An 18638-nucleotide genomic window follows, 5' to 3' on the forward strand; every position below is an offset into this window, starting at 1 on the left:
CCATATAAGTTCAATAGGTCCGTCCAACAGTACTAAACATGCAATTTCAACACAACCAAGTTCGTCAATAATATCAACATAACCAAGTTCAACAACAATCTCAACACAACCAAGTTCACCAACAAATTCAACATGGTTCCAACAATTAGCACACATTCCAAGCACACAGGTATGTACGTACCTTGTGTAAACAAACTGCAAGACTACTTTAATAATTCAAAAATCCCCAACGGAGAATTCTCCACCTAACAACAACCAATATAGACTCATATCAATTCACATTGAATTTTCAGCAACATTAGGGTGCTTCAAACGCTTCCTAAACATAATTAGGTCCTTTCTCAATATCAAAACTTGACTACTTAATCTCCTAGCATAGTGATTACTTCACTAATGACCACCAATTATCATCAACTTCAATAAAGCATCCTTTTTAAAATTCTAGCAATATAAAATTGTTTAAAACTTCACCAAACCATAATTAATATGCTTAAAATCATAAAAACAATAACTTTAATAACTTATAATCATTCTACCATGAATTTAAAATATTAAAACCTTAAAATTCACGCTTTAAATAATTCAAATTCTCGTTTCAATCAAATTATGTAAATCTGAAATTTAATAATTCAATTATGTAAAATATATAAATTTGAAATTCATAATTGACTAATAAAAACTGTACATTTAATTCAATGAAACATAAATTACATAATTTAAACATAATTTAAAACATTTAATTCACATAAGGTTTTTAAGGGATTAACCAAAACGGGGAAAAGAAGAGGTTGGCCGGCGGAGCACATGTGCGGCAGCGACGAAACAATGGTGCGACCGGGGTGCGCGGTGGTTGCTGCCGAAAACATGAGGGATACGAAGTGAGGAGGAGCACGAAAATGAAACAGTAAAGAAAAACGAAAGAGGGAGGAAAGGAGGAGTGATTACCGGGCAGGGAGAAGGACCGGCGGCGCGAGTAGGTGGTGGCTGGAACTAGGCGGCAGAGCGGCAAGGTGTTGGTGGCTGCGTGCACAGGTGGTGCTTCGCAAAATAGAAAGCCAGTGAGGAGGAGAGCAAGGAAAACGAAAGAGAAAGAAGGTGAGAATGGAGGGGAAGTTTACCGGATGGCGATGCCGGTGGTGGCGAGGGACTGCAGCGACGGTGGTCCGACGTGGGTGGCTGGACGGCGGCGACAAGGAGAGCACTGAGGTGTGAGAGTTCACGTGAATTCTTGAAGAGGGTTTGAGGGTTTTTCTGCTTTTCTTTTCACGTGAAGGAGAGGAGAGGATTGAGAGTTTTACATGAATTTGAAATATGGGTAAGGGATGTGGGTTTACTTATTTTGGGCTTTGCTAACTTGGGCTAGGATTAGAATTAAGTTTGGTATTTGAATTCAACACCGCTTAAGATTGTTTTCTAATTTCAATCGTGTTTTCGTAATTCAAATTCTTTTCAACATCAAATTCTAAAATTATTTTAATTTCATAAACCGTTGAAATATTTAAAAGTATAAAAATAAATATTCGTTAATTACATATTTATTTCTAAAATTCGTAAATTCTATTTAAATATAATTAACAATACGTTAAATATATTAATAAAATGTATAAAATTATGGGGGATTAAAATCTACCCCTCTTAAAAGAAGTTTCGTCCCGAAACTTGACTCGAAAATTCACACATTTTCCCTAAAACTTTTAACTTATTCTTACTAGAGAAGTACTTGTGCCACCTATGTGCACTCTTTTTCCAACTCAAAGCTGCTTGTGTTACTCATGAACACCTTTTTCTTATGCGGAGAATTTATTTACTTTGCACCAACATGTATAAGTTGCTAAAAATTAGCATAAAATGCATAAAATTGCTATAAAAATAGGTAAAAAGCGCGAATTTCTATCGCATTCTACCCCCTTAAAGAAAACGAGTTACGCCCTCGTAACTCACCTCAGGGAATAACTTTGGATACTTCCACTTCAACGAATTCTGTCCCCAATACAATATTTTTACTCAAATCATTCCAGCAATGGACTTCTACACTTTTTCCACACAATGCCTCAACATGTGACATCGTAACGCTCGCATGGTAACTATCGATGCACGAAAATTCAATCAAATCTAAATGATCTCCCAACTTCTCTTTAAAGTCAATAGTACATGCTCTCAACATATCTCCCATGGTTTGGTTAGTACTCTCAGGCTGACCATCGGTTGCAGGGTGGAAAGCAGTATCATTTTCAATGTTGTCCCCTAGATTCAACTGGACCCTTTTTGCTAAAATTTCAAACTTTATGGTCAGTAAGGATCTCAAATGTTGCCCCATAAAGATAATGTCTCCAAATCATTCAAAGTGAACACCATAACCGCTAACTCTAGGTCATGGGTAGGGTAATTGATTTCATAAGGTTTCAATTGACGCGACGACGGGTGCAGAGGTCAAACGCTCTTTTAAAATCTAGAAAGCTTTCTCACATTTCTCACTCCACTCGAATTTTGATTCCTCTTTCAACAAGTTGGTCAATGGTTTTTCTCTTTTCGAAAAGTCTTTCACAACCTCCTATAACAGTGAAATAGGCCTAGAAAACTTCAGATATCAGACACGTTCTTTGGAGTAGGTCACTCACTCACAGCTTGAATCTTTGCAGGATCTATAGATACTCCTTCTGCTCAACTTTTCGTTTTACCGAACCTCATCACGCCTTTCATGTATGCATAACTTTTGGGCTTAACTCTTAGCTCATCATTAATTCATATAATTTCTCCCATCTTTTCAAGACAACGCACGATTTCTAACCATCCTGGACCACTCGAATCTTCTCATAATTTTATTCCCTTACGTAACGTAGTTTTCAATCAATTTAGTCCTTCACTGTTCCGCCAATGTCACTTATACCCACATGACTTCAAGATTTGTATACTTCATTCACATAAAACTAGATTCTTTCTAAGCTTCTCCAAAATAACCCTCAAGTGTTTGTCATGCTCTTTCTCATTCCTTGAATAAATCAGGATATCATCAATAGCATAATAACGAACTTAATTCGGAATTCGTGGAAAATCTTATTCATCAAATTCATTATTATGGCAGGTGCATTGGTTAACCCAAAAGACGTTACTCTAAACCCTTAATGACAATAACGAATCCTAATGAGGTCTTAAGTATGTTCTTATCAGCTACTCTCAATCGGTGGTACTTTAATCTCAAATCAGTCTTCGAGAACACCCGCCCAATTCAATTGGTCCAATATGTCATCTGTTTTAGGCAAGGGATACTTGTTCTTGATGGTGATTAGCTCCCTAAAATCGATGCATAATTCCATACTCTTATCTTTCTCCTTAACAAACAACACAGGAGCTCCCCACGGTGATGCACTAGGCCTAATATATTCCTTGACCAAACAACTCTTGCAACTGTGTCCTAATTAGCTCATTCCAGGAGGTGTCATGCTATAAGGTTCCTTGGATATAGGTGTCGTTTCAGGATCTAACTCTATAATGAACTCAAAGGCTCTAGCATGTGACATACTCGCAATTTCACTCGGAAACACATCAATGAATCCATTCACAAAGGTAACATCCTCGATTTTCACTCCAACTTCTTCACTAACCTCTAACACACTATCGAAAAATAGTTCACACTCCCTATTCATCACGTCCTCACTTGCATTACAGAAATAACTAAAGGTTCTTGGACTTCTCAAAACATCTATACGAGGTCAATCTTCCAATATGGTTCCTTAAATTTACTTTCTGGATTTCACAGTACGTCTATCTTAGCCTTGTACAAACTTAGCCAAGTTTAGAGTTCCATTATCAGAATGCATGTCTTTAAACTTTTCCTTGAGTTCTAGGTATGGAAATTTGTTAGGTAAGCAATTAATGATAGTGGCAGCTATCTTTCTCATTAAGATAGGTTGCCCTTGAACTTTAGCATGATATTCACATCCAAACACAATTTTCTTCACGTAAATGTCAGGGGTCTCTATATCAAGTTTCTCGAAGGATCCTATGTTGGTATACTTGGAAAGAAACATTTTATTCCTGAAATAAACCATTCCATGTCTCCCTAACGATTTTCCAACCAAATCATAAACAAAGTTCAATAATGCAATAAGTTTGGTGGAAGCAAACAATTCTTTATGCACATTTAAATGTAACATTAAACAATTAGCACACGCACGTACATAACAATCAATTTCTTATGCTAGCATTGACTAGCTACTAATGCACATATAATTCTATCTTATATGCCCTTCTTATACTACCCATCTCTCATAAACTAAAGCATTGAAATAATTTAAATGACAAAGTAAAAGAACGATAATATAAGAAAATTATAACATAAAATAATAACATAAATATAAATATGAAATAAATAAAGTAAAATAAATTAAGGAAATGCGTAGCGAATAAATTCGAAAATAAAGTTATAAATTCGAAAAAGATTTATATTTCCTAAATAACGAATTCTAACTCTTGAAACAACTTAAAAAATAATTTGAAATTCTAAAAAAAAATTGTACTCATTTTTTTTTTGAATAATAAATAATAAGAAAAAGAATAAAAATTTCGAAAGTCACTTTAATTCGAATAAATAATTTGATTCCGAACATAAATAAGAAATATTATATACTTTCAAACAAGATAAAAGGAAATCGGCTCCCCCAAAAAAAAGTACCAATTTTTGAACACTATAACACGTAGAAGCTCGATTTTTAAGAAATTTATTTTAAATAACTAGATAGTTAGGCGTCTAAAAAAAATTTGTTAAAGTAAAACCTTAGCTTCCAGATACCACTTTGTAACACCCCGACAATTCTCTCTTTTCTAAAATAACCTTTTAATATAAACGTAGAGAATTATCAAGGCATTATCGCCCGTGTGAAAACGTAACGGCTTATTCAGAATTTTGCAGCGGAAAACATAAAACTATCCTTAGGTTTATAAATAATCGATTACAGGTTTAGTCCCAAAATTCAATCAACGAAAATAAGGAAATATAAATAGTATGACAAGTTTAAAGTCCAATTAAACAAACCCAAGTCAACTTAGCAAATCAAAACTAAATACAAGCTCTCTATTCCCGATCTCAATGATGCAACATCTTCAAACCTGCAGATGGGCAATATGCTTATTGATCCTTAGAAACTGCTCACCAAAGATTGGGTTATCACAGGATCAATAAGGCATAGCCATGATCAACATGCACAAGCAAAAGCACGTAATCAGCAAAGCTGAGTACTACATACTAAATCAATAACAATCCTAACAGGATTCTATTAAACAAACAACCCTAACATGATACTAATGAACACAAACAAGGGCAGACAAAACATGATAGTTTGACGACCATACTTGACCAGACTAGACTAGGCTAGACTTTTAGCAATAATATTATTTTAGTTGAAATAGACAATGGACCGAGTTGTCCGTCCGGCAGTCTTCACTAAGGAAGACGAGGTACGGGCGCGACTCCGTAACCTCAGAGACCTGCGATATCGAGGAACATTTGAATAAAAATAGAACACGGTGATCAATCCGGTCCCAGAAAAGGCCATGGGCTACCACCATGAACCCCAACTCCTGTTTGTCCGTCACTTTAGACGTGCACGGTCTAAAGCTATTGCTACTCAGTTTCACTTTACATGATTTACAAATTGAGACTCTGTTATGACTCAACAATCACATAAGGCATGCAATCCACATTTGTTCACAACTGTTTTTATCTTGGAATTAAGTAAGTGATCACAAACGCATCAATCAAGACTCATTCCAATTTATCCAACCTTTCTTTAACCATGATCAACCCCTGTATATGGGTATAAAGTTTCAACTTACTAAACAAGGTCCACCGCCCTCATAAAGTAGTGAAAAGCTAAAAAGGGAACAACAACCAACATATATAGAATAATCTAGCGTTCCCAACCAACATGTTTGTATCAGTCATCCATACTAACATGTTACAATTCTCATAATGCCATATAAGTTCAATAGGTCCGTCCAACAGTACTAAACATGCAATTTCAACACAACCAAGTTCGTCAATAATATCAACATAACCAAGTTCAACAACAATCTCAACACAACCAAGTTCACCAACAAATTCAACATGGTTTCAACAATTAGCACACATTCCAAGCACACAGGTATGTACGTACCTTGTGTAAACAAACTGCAAGACTACTTTAATAATTCAAAAATCCCCAACGGAGAATTCTCCACCTAACAACAACCAATATAGACTCATATCAATTCACATTGAATTTTCAGCAACATTAGGGTGCTTCAAACGCTTCCTAAACATAATTAGGTCCTTTCTCAACATCAAAACTTGACTACTTAATCTCCTAGCATAGTGATTACTTCACTAATGACCACCAATTATCATCAACTTCAATAAAGCATCCTTTTTAAAATCGGTTTTTTCATGAAATGCCCCTGAGGTTTCACGAAATTCACCAAATACCCCTGCGTGTTTCAAAATACATAATATACCCCTATTTTTTTCGTATTGTTCACCAAATACCCCTATTTTGACTTTCCGTTAGTCCTCCGTTAAGTCATGTTTATAATTCACCAAATGCGCCTATTTATAAACTTTTTGAACAATATACACCTATTTGTAAACTTGTTTGCACCAAATACCCAAACTGTTTTTAAACTGCATAATTTAAATCTAACGGCTAGTTTGCATTTCTAATTTTCCTAGCAATGAAGTGGAGCAGCTTGTAACAAATTTCCAGCAATAAACAGGGATTATATTTCATAAAAAGCTGATTAATTTGCATAGTAACTTTACAAAAACTTAGATTGCCATTGCCATATACTTTGAACATTTTATGGAAACGAGTGAAGACAATTTAACAAGTTCCTCCTGCAACCTGTCAAAAGCTCACACCGAGATAGAAAAGAAGAAGCTTTCTTTGATTCACACCAAACAGTACAGATACAAAAGACAACAGCTTGAAGGCTACAACTCTCAAATTAAGTGACTTTAGGTCACCAATCTCCTATCTCAATACAAGTTGCTCAATGCCTACTCTATCTCTCTCCTCTTCTATTTAAGAATTACATAGTACACTTCATTAATTACTATTCTTGCCTGCTAGCAGTGGGGTAACAACTCTCTCCACAAGCCTTGTGTTGCTCTACTGCACTGCTGCTGCCTCTAGTGGCTTCTGTTTCTTTCTCCTGGTGTACACAATAGCAGGTGGTGTGTTAGTGGTGTGGTTCATCACAAAATGATGGGAGTACAAATAAAAAGTCTCATAAATGGCTTGAAACAATTGTAACCCCGTGAATTTTTTCTGGAACAATTTCATGGAATCAAAACACAAGCAAAACACAAGCAGATTCATGGCCACCATGATCTTGAATCTTTTGAAGTCATAAGAGCATCTCTTCTCTTCTGGGCAATCAGTTTCCTTCCCCATGAACTGTTCTCCCACTTGTTCTTAACATCTGCCCGACATCATAGCAATTTAACAACAAAGCATACCCAAAGAAAAAGCAGCAAAAGATCAATCCGAGATCAAAAAACCATACCAGCAACCTCCATAGCTTGGACAAGGGTCTTCTTGTTTGGTGACTTCTCGATCTCAACCTTGATATAGGTCAAAGAGCTTCAAGTTCATTTGACCTCTAACCATGTTAGGAGCATCAACTAGAACCTAAAATGCAATTTAACGTCAAAATTAGGATTGGACAAAATCTCATTCAAGGGATCATCAAATCCCAACAATAACATAGCAGTTAATAGCTATGGCACAAATGGATATCCTGGAGGCTCTAACACCAACTCAAAATCATATGTCGAACATGGATGCAACAAGCAAAACTAAAACTTCATATGATTGGTCCAAATTAAGGGTCAGGAGTCCAAGCATGTTATGGTGTCGAATACTCAGATATTCTAGAAAAATATAATACCCATACGAAAACATAATCAATGTTAATATCCTATCAAAATAAGATTTTAATATCAAATGTACATTCTTGGCATTTCCACCAAACACCATAGTTCTCAAATTAACTGATTACAACAGAGATGTCCATTTCCAGCAGAAAACTTGTAATATCCACAAATCATGTTTTCGGGACAATAAAAAACAATCATTGATGGAAATCCAACTAATAAAAAAGCGTAGAAATGCAATTTCAGTTCAAATTATATGCTTAATATTAATCCAAAATCAACAAACAAAAACCTTAAATCAAAACCCTAAAAATGCAGAAAACCCATAAATTTCATTGGAAGTAAGAGAAAGAGAAGAGAGAAATTGTAAGGCTACATTAATTTAACATATTATTATAACAATTGTGATAAATTTCTACTGAAATTAGCAGAAGAGAAGAGAGAGAAAGATCACCATTTTCTCCGGGATCGACTCCTCCCCTTAATCGACGTCTCTCGCCTTGACGAAATCTCACTCGTCGACAACGCCAATGGAGGAGATAGAGAGTTGACCGGGTCACCGATGCCATCAACGGTGCAACCGAGGAAGTCGAACCCTGGCCGAGGTAGGCGACGGTAGCGAGGGCGAAGATGGTGACGGCGGTGAGGAGTGGTGGTTGAGTGGGAGGAGAGAGAGAGAGAGAGTTTGGGTGGTTGAGTGGGAGGAGAGAGAGAGAGAGAGAGTTTGCAGGTGAAGGGGATGAAGGGGATGAAAGCAATATAAGGGCAAAACCGTAAACTACTGTTAACGGAAAACTAACGGACGTTAAGTCCAAGTGCATTTTATGAACAATACGGAAAAATAGGGGTATATTATGTATTTTGAAACACGCAGGGGTATTTGGTGAATTTCGTGAAATCTCAAGGGCATTTCATGAAAAAACCGTTTTAAAATTCTAGCAATATAAAATTGTTTAAAACTTCACCAAACCATAATTAATATGCTTAAAATCATAAAAAAAATAACTTTAATAACTTATAATCATTCTACCATGAATTTAAAATATTAAAACCTTAAAATTCACGCTTTAAATAATTCAAATTCTCGTTTCAATCAAATTATGTAAATCTGAAATTTAATAATTCAACTATGTAAAATATATAAATTTGAAATTCATAATTGACTAACAAAAACTGTACATTTAATTCAATGAAACATAAATTACATAATTTAAACATAATTTAAAACATTTAATTCACATAAGGTTTTTAAGGGATTAACCAAAACGGGGAAAAGAAGAGGTTGGCCGGCGGAGCACATGTGCGGCAGCGACGAAACAATGGTGCGACCGGGGTGCGCGGTGGTTGCTGCCGAAAACATGAGGGATACGAAGTGAGGAGGAGCACGAAAATGAAACAGTAAAGAAAAACGAAAGAGGGAGGAAAGGAGGAGTGATTACCGGGCAGGGAGAAGGACCGGCGGCGCGAGTAGGTGGTGGCTGGAACTAGGCGGCAGAGCGGCAAGGTGTTGGTGGCTGCGTGCACAGGTGGTGCTTCGCAAAATAGAAAGCCAGTGAGGAGGAGAGTAAGGAAAACGAAAGAGAAAGAAGGTGAGAAGGGAGGGGAAGTTTACCAGATGGCGATGCCAGTGGTGGCGAGGGACTGCAGCGACGGTGGTCCGACGTGGGTGGCTGGACGGCGGCGACAAGGAGAGCACTGAGGTGTGAGAGTTCACGTGAATTCTTGAAGAGGGTTTGAGGGTTTTTCTGCTTTTCTTTTCACGTGAACGAGAGGAGAGAATTGAGAGTTTTACATGAATTTGAAATATGGGTAAGGGATGTGGGTTTACTTATTTTGGGCTTTGCTAACTTGGGCTAGGATTAGAATTAAGTTTGGTATTTGAATTCAACACCGCTTAAGATTGTTTTCTAATTTCAATCGTGTTTTCGTAATTCAAATTCTTTTCAACATCAAATTCTAAAATTATTTTAATTTCATAAACCGTTGAAATATTTAAAAGTATAAAAATAAATATTCGTTAATTACATATTTATTTCTAAAATTCGTAAATTCTATTTAAATATAATTAACAATACGTTAAAATATATTAATAAAATGTATAAATTATGGGGGATTACAAATTGCTTGGAGAGAGGTTGTTTCCAATTGACCCAAAAACGATAACGGGACGATAACGATTGAGACGACCATCTTCTACTTCATGAAAAGGAAGCGAAGAGGTTTTAAGAGCCATTTTGATTTAGTCCATTACATTCCACAACCAAAAGAACAAATGACTCTTTGGCTCCATCAGAAATGTACAAAATATTTGACTAAAATATTACCAAAATTGTCTAATACTAATACATTTTATAACCCTATAATTATTTTGGTAAATTTTTTAAAAGTAGCTAGTTCGGTAAAAGATCATTTTTTGGATTTTATACTTCGGTCTTTTATTATTTATGATAACCAATAAAAGACGAAATCAAGTAAACCAAATTAGCAGACATATACAAGATCAAGCAGCACTACTACAAAAAGTGGCTAAGAAACCACACCAAATAGGCCTAAGAAACTAAAAAATGTATGGTTTATATCTCAATGGTCTATTTGCATAAGAAACCATGATTTTGGTGTGGTTACTTATCTTTGAAAAAAATGACCATACTTATAACATATGTGGTTTCTTTGATACAGTTTTTATTCACAATTTAAGAAGGCAAAGTAACCATTTTTTCACAAAAAAGGTTTCTTTAATGAAAGGAACGTCACCATTGTTGTATGAAATCTGGTTTCTTTGATCTATTATTTTTTCAAATAAAATATTAATTCATGAAACACAACAGGAGGATGTGAAAACCACCAAATACAACAATCATGAAATAGGGACGACATAAACAAAAATCATCAATTAAAATAAAGTTCAAAATTTTAACAAGAATAATACTAGATTGATCCACCCATTTGTGCAATTACATAGTTTTTTTTAAAAAAAATAGGAAAATTTGGTAATATTAATCCAACCTTTGGCCGGTTTTCTTTTATTAATCCCATCTACGACATATTTTTTAATAATCCCACCTTTACTACCCAACGACTTTTATTGGGCTTAAGTGACCGATAACCGGTGAAAAAATCATCGAGATGGTGATGAATTGATGATGATGACTGAATATATCAAGAGAGAGTACTTCCACTTAGGGACATATTACCGCCTACAATAGGTTTATGACGTGTTGGGCCCAATAAAATGCGTTGGGTGGTAAAGGTGGGATTATTAAAAAATATGTCGTAGGTGGGCATAATAAAAGAAAATCGGTCAAAGGTTGGATTAATATAACCAAATTTTCCAAAAAAATAAATAAATCCAATTACATAGTTGGACAGTGCAAATCAAATGCCAAAGCTATATCATTGTTCCTAAAAATAGATCAATTGGTTTTAAATCATTTAACTTGTACAATTTCAGCACTGGCCAGCTTCTGGATCTTATTCATCACCATTGGATTCTTCATATAATCTTGTGCAGCCTTCGGGTTCTCCTGGACGAGGCCGATGGCAATGATGACGAAGGGCCAATACCCAACACACCAACAGACCCGGATCGTTTAGGGCCCAACGAGTGGCCCAAAGCTTGTATGGGCTTAAAAATATTACCAATTAAAACTCAGACGAACTAGATTAGCGAAAAGAGAGCGCAATTCATGTGCGGCAGAAGCTGCGGCGGAGGAATCATCATTGGTGATCACATAATCAACTCTCACGACTACGTTTTCAATCTTTTTGGAACAATCTAGAAACCACACAGCACCGACCAAGCACCTTAACATCGCTGATCTTGTTGAAAACCAACAACAACAACGAATCTGGTATTCTATTGAAAATATCAATCCCATCTTCTTCTTTGTCGTCATCGCTATCATAAGAGTGATTCCATTTCTCAATCAACGGCTCTGCGTGAATCCTCGGTTTCATACCCATATCCGGTAACCTACCAAAACGATCAAACCCTTGTTCTTCGACGACGGCGTTCTCGTCGTGAGAGTGATTCTTAGCCCTAGGTAGCAAGTACTTTTTCTTCTTCTCAGAAGACTTATCAAACGACCTATAAATTGAATCAAGCTTGTCAAAAACAAAAATATGTCGCGAGATCGATGGTGGTTTTGCTATTGTTCTTTAATTTTGTGCGTAAAGAAGAAGAGAAGGAGGAGTTTAGGGTTTAAAATAACGAAAATTGTAAAGGTTAGGCATTTTATTAAGAAGACCAATAAGCCCATGAACTTGCAGTTACGACAATTAAGGAAAAGGATTTTACTTAAAAAAAAATTCTAAGAATTCATTATTTTGAAAAAAATCCTATAAAAAAAATATAAAAATGTTCCTTAAAACAATTTTATTACGACAAAGAGGGAGACCAAGTTTGTCTTAGATGTGGTTTCTTTGATGTCTTAGATGTCAATCCATGGACTATGGACCGTGGTGCACATAGAGAACGGTGCACCAAAAGAACATATGTGCATAAGCAAAAGAACATGACACTACGTCAAAAGAACATGCAATATAATATTTCACTTTTTTGTTATAAAAATAATATATTATTTTACTATTTATTAAAAACCTAAAAAAAAAAAAATACTCATGTTCTTTTCTTGTAACCAGATGTTCTTTCAATTATATACTAGTGTTCTTAAGGTGCACCATAATCTATGTGCACCATGGTCCACCTTCTAAATTGCGCTTAGATGTGGTTTCTTTAGATATAAGATACCATATTTCTTGAATTTGTGGTTTCTTATTAATATTCCAAGAAACCATATTTCATAATTGTATGGTTTCTTTACCTAAGAGACCTATTAAGCAACTTATTTGGTTTCTTATTTGTCGTTTCTTAGCCCTTTTTTGTAGTAGTGCAGGAGACCAGACATACGACTTGCAAATTAAACAAGCGAGAAAACCGAGCCATAGTAAACAACGTACAAGGGATTTCGATCGGTTATTGAAAGAAAAAGAAGGTGAAGCACATTTACCGAGAACAAAGGGACATGTACTTCTCCGGTCATCGTATGTTCAAACAACAAGGCCTGATGTCGACGGACTGTAGTTCTTCGGTCAAGGTCGTTGGTTGCATCAATGGTGTTTGACGGCTTCAAATAGATGGATTCTCATCCATAGAAGGAGATAGATAATACGCTGCAGTGGCCTCCATAGTAACGGCAAGAACAACTCCGGTCTCCGTACGATCAAGCTCCTCGGACCCGCAGACAGCAAGCAGCGATGCTCTTTCACTGACAGCTCCATCTCGGACTCAAGGACAACTCCATCTCGGACTCAAGGATAGCTCCATCTCCAGTCTTTGTACAATCAAACAACTTGGATTAAAGGACAGCTCCGTCTCCGGTCTTCGTATGATACCAGTGTTGGAATGTATGGCTGTGTGTATGGCTGCGTGTGGCTGTACTTTGTTACTCTACTCACTGCTTGCTGCTTTGAAATGTTTGAAACCAGGTGGATATCCATGGATCTTGAAGCATCTCTCAATGCTGTGTCCTGGTATCTTGCAGTGAGTGCAAAAATGACTTGATCCTGTTTTTCCTCTGTTGTTCTGAAAGCCAGTTTGTTGTGAACCAGTGACCTGAGTTTTGTAGGTTCTGTTGTTCCAATGATCTCCACCAAGCCTCCTTTTTTCTGCTACAAAAGCCATTGATTCTGGTGGATGAATACTCTTGGACACTTCTTGGTGCCTTTCTTCTTCAGCAAACAACCTGTAGACTTCTGAAACTTTAGGTAGTGTTGGTACCATCAGCACATTCCCTCTTATGGTGGCATATTGGTCAGTTAGCTTCATCATAAACTGCATGACCATCTTCTCTGTTGCCTTTGAAAAAAAAATTGGTCACATTACATGTACAATTATTGCAAGTGCAATGTGGCATTGGATGTGCCTCCTCAATGGCATCCCAAACTGACTTGATCTCAGTTAAAAACTCAGAAACAGATTTGTCACCTTGACTTATTTCAGCCAATTTTTTTTCTAATGAATACACCTGAGCCATAGAAGAAAATCCAAATTTGTCTTCCAAATCTAACCACACATCTCTGGCTGACTTCAGAAACATCACACTTTTGACAATCACCTCACTCAGATTTCCTAGAACTAGAGTACAGACCAAATCATTGCATCTCTCCCATGCCTTGCATTCTGCAGTACCTATATCAGGTTTGGCAATGCTGCCATCCACAAAACCAATTTTGTTTTTGGCTGAGAGAGCAAGCAGCATAGATCTCCTCCAACCAGTGAAACCTTCTCCATCAAATTTAAAGGAAACAAGCTGAGTTGAGTTAGCATCTGAAGGATGGATGTAATAAATGCTTGAAGGATCCTGGTTTGGAGGAAGGTTTGGATTTCTCCTTTGATCTCCCATGCTTTCAGTCATTTTTCAGAATTATGAATCAGCTTAAAATCGATTCTACTCAGATGAATTGCAACACAAATCGCAACAAAAACACAACTCTGATTACATATTTTAGGAATCAAACAGTTTTAGAACAAAGAAGAATTGAAAAGAAGAATGAACTTAGCTTGTTCAGTTGAAATTCAGAAACAATTTCGCGTGAATTTGATGCGGAATTTCCAGAAACAAAGAGAGAGTCAGGTATGAACCTGCTCTGATACCATGTCAAATTTTGGGGAGAAAAACCGCAAGAAGAATTTTGTATTTTCAATAATATGTTGTAATTACATCAGCTAATCTTCGATGCATATATATAATGAAGTAAATAATCTAGAAGCTTCTGAGTTTGTTATGACAACTAAAGATGGATGTGGGCCGGGCCGGGCTTCGTGCCGAGCCCACGGGCCGTGGGCCTAACCGTGTCGGGCCCACGCCAGGCCCACGTTGTTTCGTGCCGTGCCGTGCCGGGCCGAAAAATTTAAAATAAGGCCCAGGCCCGGCCCAAGCCCACGTGCTTTCGTGCCGGGCCGGCCCGGCGTGCCTAAGGCTAATTTGACTAAATTTAACGTGCTTTGTCGTGCCGGGTCGAGTCGTGCCGTGCTTTGTCGTGCTTTTTCCAAAAAATTAAGGCCCAGGCCCGGGCCATGGCCCACGACTTCGTGCCCGTGCCGGGCCGTGCTTTTTGCGTGCTCGTGCCGGACCGTGCTTTTTTCGTGCCGGGTCGGGTCGGGCTTCGGGCCGGGCCGGCCCACAGCCATCTTTAATGACAACCAAGAGTTGGTTATAACAGAATGATGATGTGGCTTGACGAGTCAGCAAGACCTCAAAGCAGCAAGCAGTGAGTAGAGTAACAAAGTACAGCCACACGCAGCCATACACACAGCCATACATTCCAACACAAACTATAGCAACATCAATGCTTTTTTTCTTCTTTGGTCAAGCTTCGATCAAGATACCAAGGGCTGCTCTTGATGGTGAAAAAAATAAAGGCCAAAGGAGAGTATTTATAGCTGCAAGATACATGGAGGATAGATTTCCAAGAAGTTCATATAGTTCACAACTCTAAACCCACTTTAACAAAAGATAAAGTTTGTTACAAAGTTTATCTTAAATGTGTCGATCATCTGATGAGAATTGAAGTCTTCGATGACTTTCTCCTAGTTAGGATGTTAAACAAAAACAACATTATTTTCACAGAATGACGTTGAGCATTGTTTCCTAACTTCTAAGAAATGGTTTGTTGCAAGGAGACTAAATATCCAACTTGTGGATACAAAAAAAGACATGACCCATAAAGTTTTGGGCTATTATGGTTTTAAAACAATAAAACCCAAACGAAGAAAAGTTATCTAATCCACATGTACAAATCGCAATCGCTAACTGCTGTACCCAAAAACGACGCGCTCATATTGTTTGTCCATTCTTGTTGACTGTTTGTTCTTTTTTATTGTACTGTTTGTTCATTTTTATTGTACCGTTTGTTCTTTCTTGTTGTACTATTTGTTCTTTCTTGTTGTACTGTTTGTTCTTTCATGTTGTTTTTTAAATTCATCATCAAATTTTCATAATTGTTGTATTTTTTGTTCTTTCTTCTGGAATTTTATGTTCTTTTTTATATTGTTTGTTCTTTCTTGTTTATTTGTTTGTTTATAATAATCATAAGGTTAATGTTCATAATTAAACTCTTCATTAATCTTTTATTCTTTCTTTTTGTATTGTTGGTTCTTTCTTGTTGTACTGTTTGTTCTTTCTTGTTGTTTTTTAAATTCATTCATCAAACTTATTGTTGTATTGTTTGTTCTTTCATGTTAGATTTAAAATTCAACATAAAATTGTTCATAATTGTTGTATTGTTTGTTCTTTTTTCTGGAATTTTATGTTCTTTTTTATATTGTTTGTTCTTTTTTGTTGAATTATTTGTTCTTTCTTGTTTATTTGTTTGTTCATAATAATTATCTGCTTTATTGTTTGTTCTTTCTTGTTGTATTGTTTGTTCTTTCATGTTGGCTTTAAAATTCATCATAAAATTGTTCATAATTGTTGTATTGGTTGTTCTTTTTTCTGGAATTTTATGTTCTTTTTTATATTATTTGTTCTTTTTTGTTGAATTATTTGTTCTTTCTTGTTTATTTGTTTGTTCACAATAAATATATGGTTAATGTTCATAATGAAATTGTTCACTTCATTGGTCTTTTATGTTTTTACAAGCGCCTATATTGTTTATTTCCAAATAAATAAATAAATGTTCATTTCCAAAATAGTAAATGTTCATTCCAAATAAATAAATAAATGTTCATTTCCGAAATAGTAAATGTTCATTTTTGTAGTTTATTTCCAAATAAATAAATAAATGTTCATTTCCAAAATAGTAAATGTTCATTCCAAATAAATAAATAAATGTTCATTTCCGAAATAGTAAATGTTCATTTTTGTACCAGTATATTAATGTTCATTTTAAACAACACAAAACGACATTGTTTTGGATGGGGGTACAACCAGCTTTGGCTGTACCCGGGTATAGCCAAAAATTTGCGGTACAAATCGGTCAAGTCCAACTACACGAATTGAAGGTGGTTTTTTTTTTGGTTAAGTTGTATGAATGTGTGTTAAAAAAGAGGTTTGAGACTCAATCATGAGCAAACACTAAAAATCATGTATGTGAATTAGTCTCGATGGGGCAATTTGTAGGCACGGAAAATTCATTAATGTGCCATGTTGGATGTTACTCGAGTCAAACATCAAAATATCGACTCGGTATATATTTGATGGTCAAAAAATTAATTAATTTGGGTGTATAAATTAATTTATCCCATTTTAGTTATTTTTAATCAAATCTGTTTATTATAATAGTTAAAACCCAACAAAACGGGTTAAAACTATTTAATGGGTCAGGATTGTTGAGTTCAGCTTAAAAGGCTCAAATCATATTAAAAACCCTAGAGGTCCCATAACTCTATAAAAAAAAGTGCTCCAATTCATTTGTCAAGAGGGGGAGAAACAGACGGCAAAACCTAAAACTCTCAAATCTCTCTCTGCTAGTCAAGTCATATAAATTTCTCTCCCTAAAAAGCATCCAAATTGACGTGTAGTTCCGTTCCTTATTCGAGGAGATCAAATTGGTTCGTGAACAACATCAGATTTTTCCCGTAACGTAGAAGAAGAACGACAAGCATCCAAAACTGACGTGTTGTTCTATTCTACATCAACATCCTTGAACGAGATTAAGCCGAAGGCCCTCATTCAAGTACAAATCAAAACCAGCCCGTGAGCCAAATCAAACAAGTCCGTGAGTCAAGTCAAATTCAAAGTGGAGATCGAATCAGAGGAGAAAATATTAGAGATTGTACCCAGAAAATACAAAAATCAATAAAATATATTTTGTTAACATATTTAATTTGATTCTCTTATTTTTCAGACTTGAAATTTGTGTTTACATATACATTAGATATTCAGATGGCTGACAATTTGTCATAACTTATTAATTTCATCAGAAAAATGTACATGTGCAGAGATAGGAGATTGACATTTTTGCTAAATTCCTGGTTGAATGTTCGCGAGATCATGAATGATGTTTGATTACTCCCTCTGTCCCTTAATACTCGCACTTTTGACTGGACACGTTTGCCAATGCATAACTTTGACCACCAATATCTTTAACTACATATTATAAAAACTTATAAAAATATTAATATTTTGAAAATATATATTAAGATGAAGCTAACGACATATTATATACTAACATTTGTTTTCATATAATAAAATAAAATAGGGTCAAAGTTAATAATGTGAATAGTACAAAAAGTCAAAACGGTGCGAGTATTAAGGGACAGAGGGAATATTATTTTAATGGTTGTGTTACTAACTACCCGTATTCTATTAAGTACAGAACTACTAACCATCTTAACAAACATACTCCGTATTAAGTATGAAGTATATAAGTATAAAGTTAGTATAATAAAACCATAAAACCAACACAAGTTGATCAGTTGATCACCATATCACAAAGACCAAAAAAAACTAAGACATTTTAACAACGCTTTATTTTTACAATATTACAGGCAGAATGTTCAGGAAATCATGAATGATGTTGGATTATTATAAATTTATAATGGTTGTGGAATAACTACAATATTGTCGCGGCACTAAATATCTTAACAAACATGAGTATACAAGTATTAAGTATATATGGTGAATGGTACGTGATGTAACTGTAATATAAAGTCTGTTTCGTTCTCCTCTTGTAAAGCAAAAGGGAATTACCGTGGTTTCTATTAACCATTGTTTGGGCTCCCAAT

General features: G+C 35.7%; 1 protein-coding gene across 1 annotated transcript; it reads right to left on the reverse strand.

Annotated features, from left to right (window-relative positions):
* Positions 1–13358: 13358 nt before the first annotated feature.
* On the reverse strand, positions 13359–14325 carry LOC130467637 (uncharacterized). The gene is made up of 2 exons (XM_056836205.1): positions 13834–14325; positions 13359–13766 (listed from the first exon to the last, which is right to left on the reverse strand). Exons 1-2 carry the CDS (start codon positions 14323–14325, stop codon positions 13359–13361), a joined length of 900 nt encoding a protein of 299 aa, XP_056692183.1.
* Positions 14326–18638: the final 4313 nt, after the last annotated feature.

Source organism: Spinacia oleracea, chromosome 2, assembly GCF_020520425.1.
Source record: "Spinacia oleracea cultivar Varoflay chromosome 2, BTI_SOV_V1, whole genome shotgun sequence".
NCBI lineage: Eukaryota > Viridiplantae > Streptophyta > Magnoliopsida > Caryophyllales > Amaranthaceae > Spinacia > Spinacia oleracea.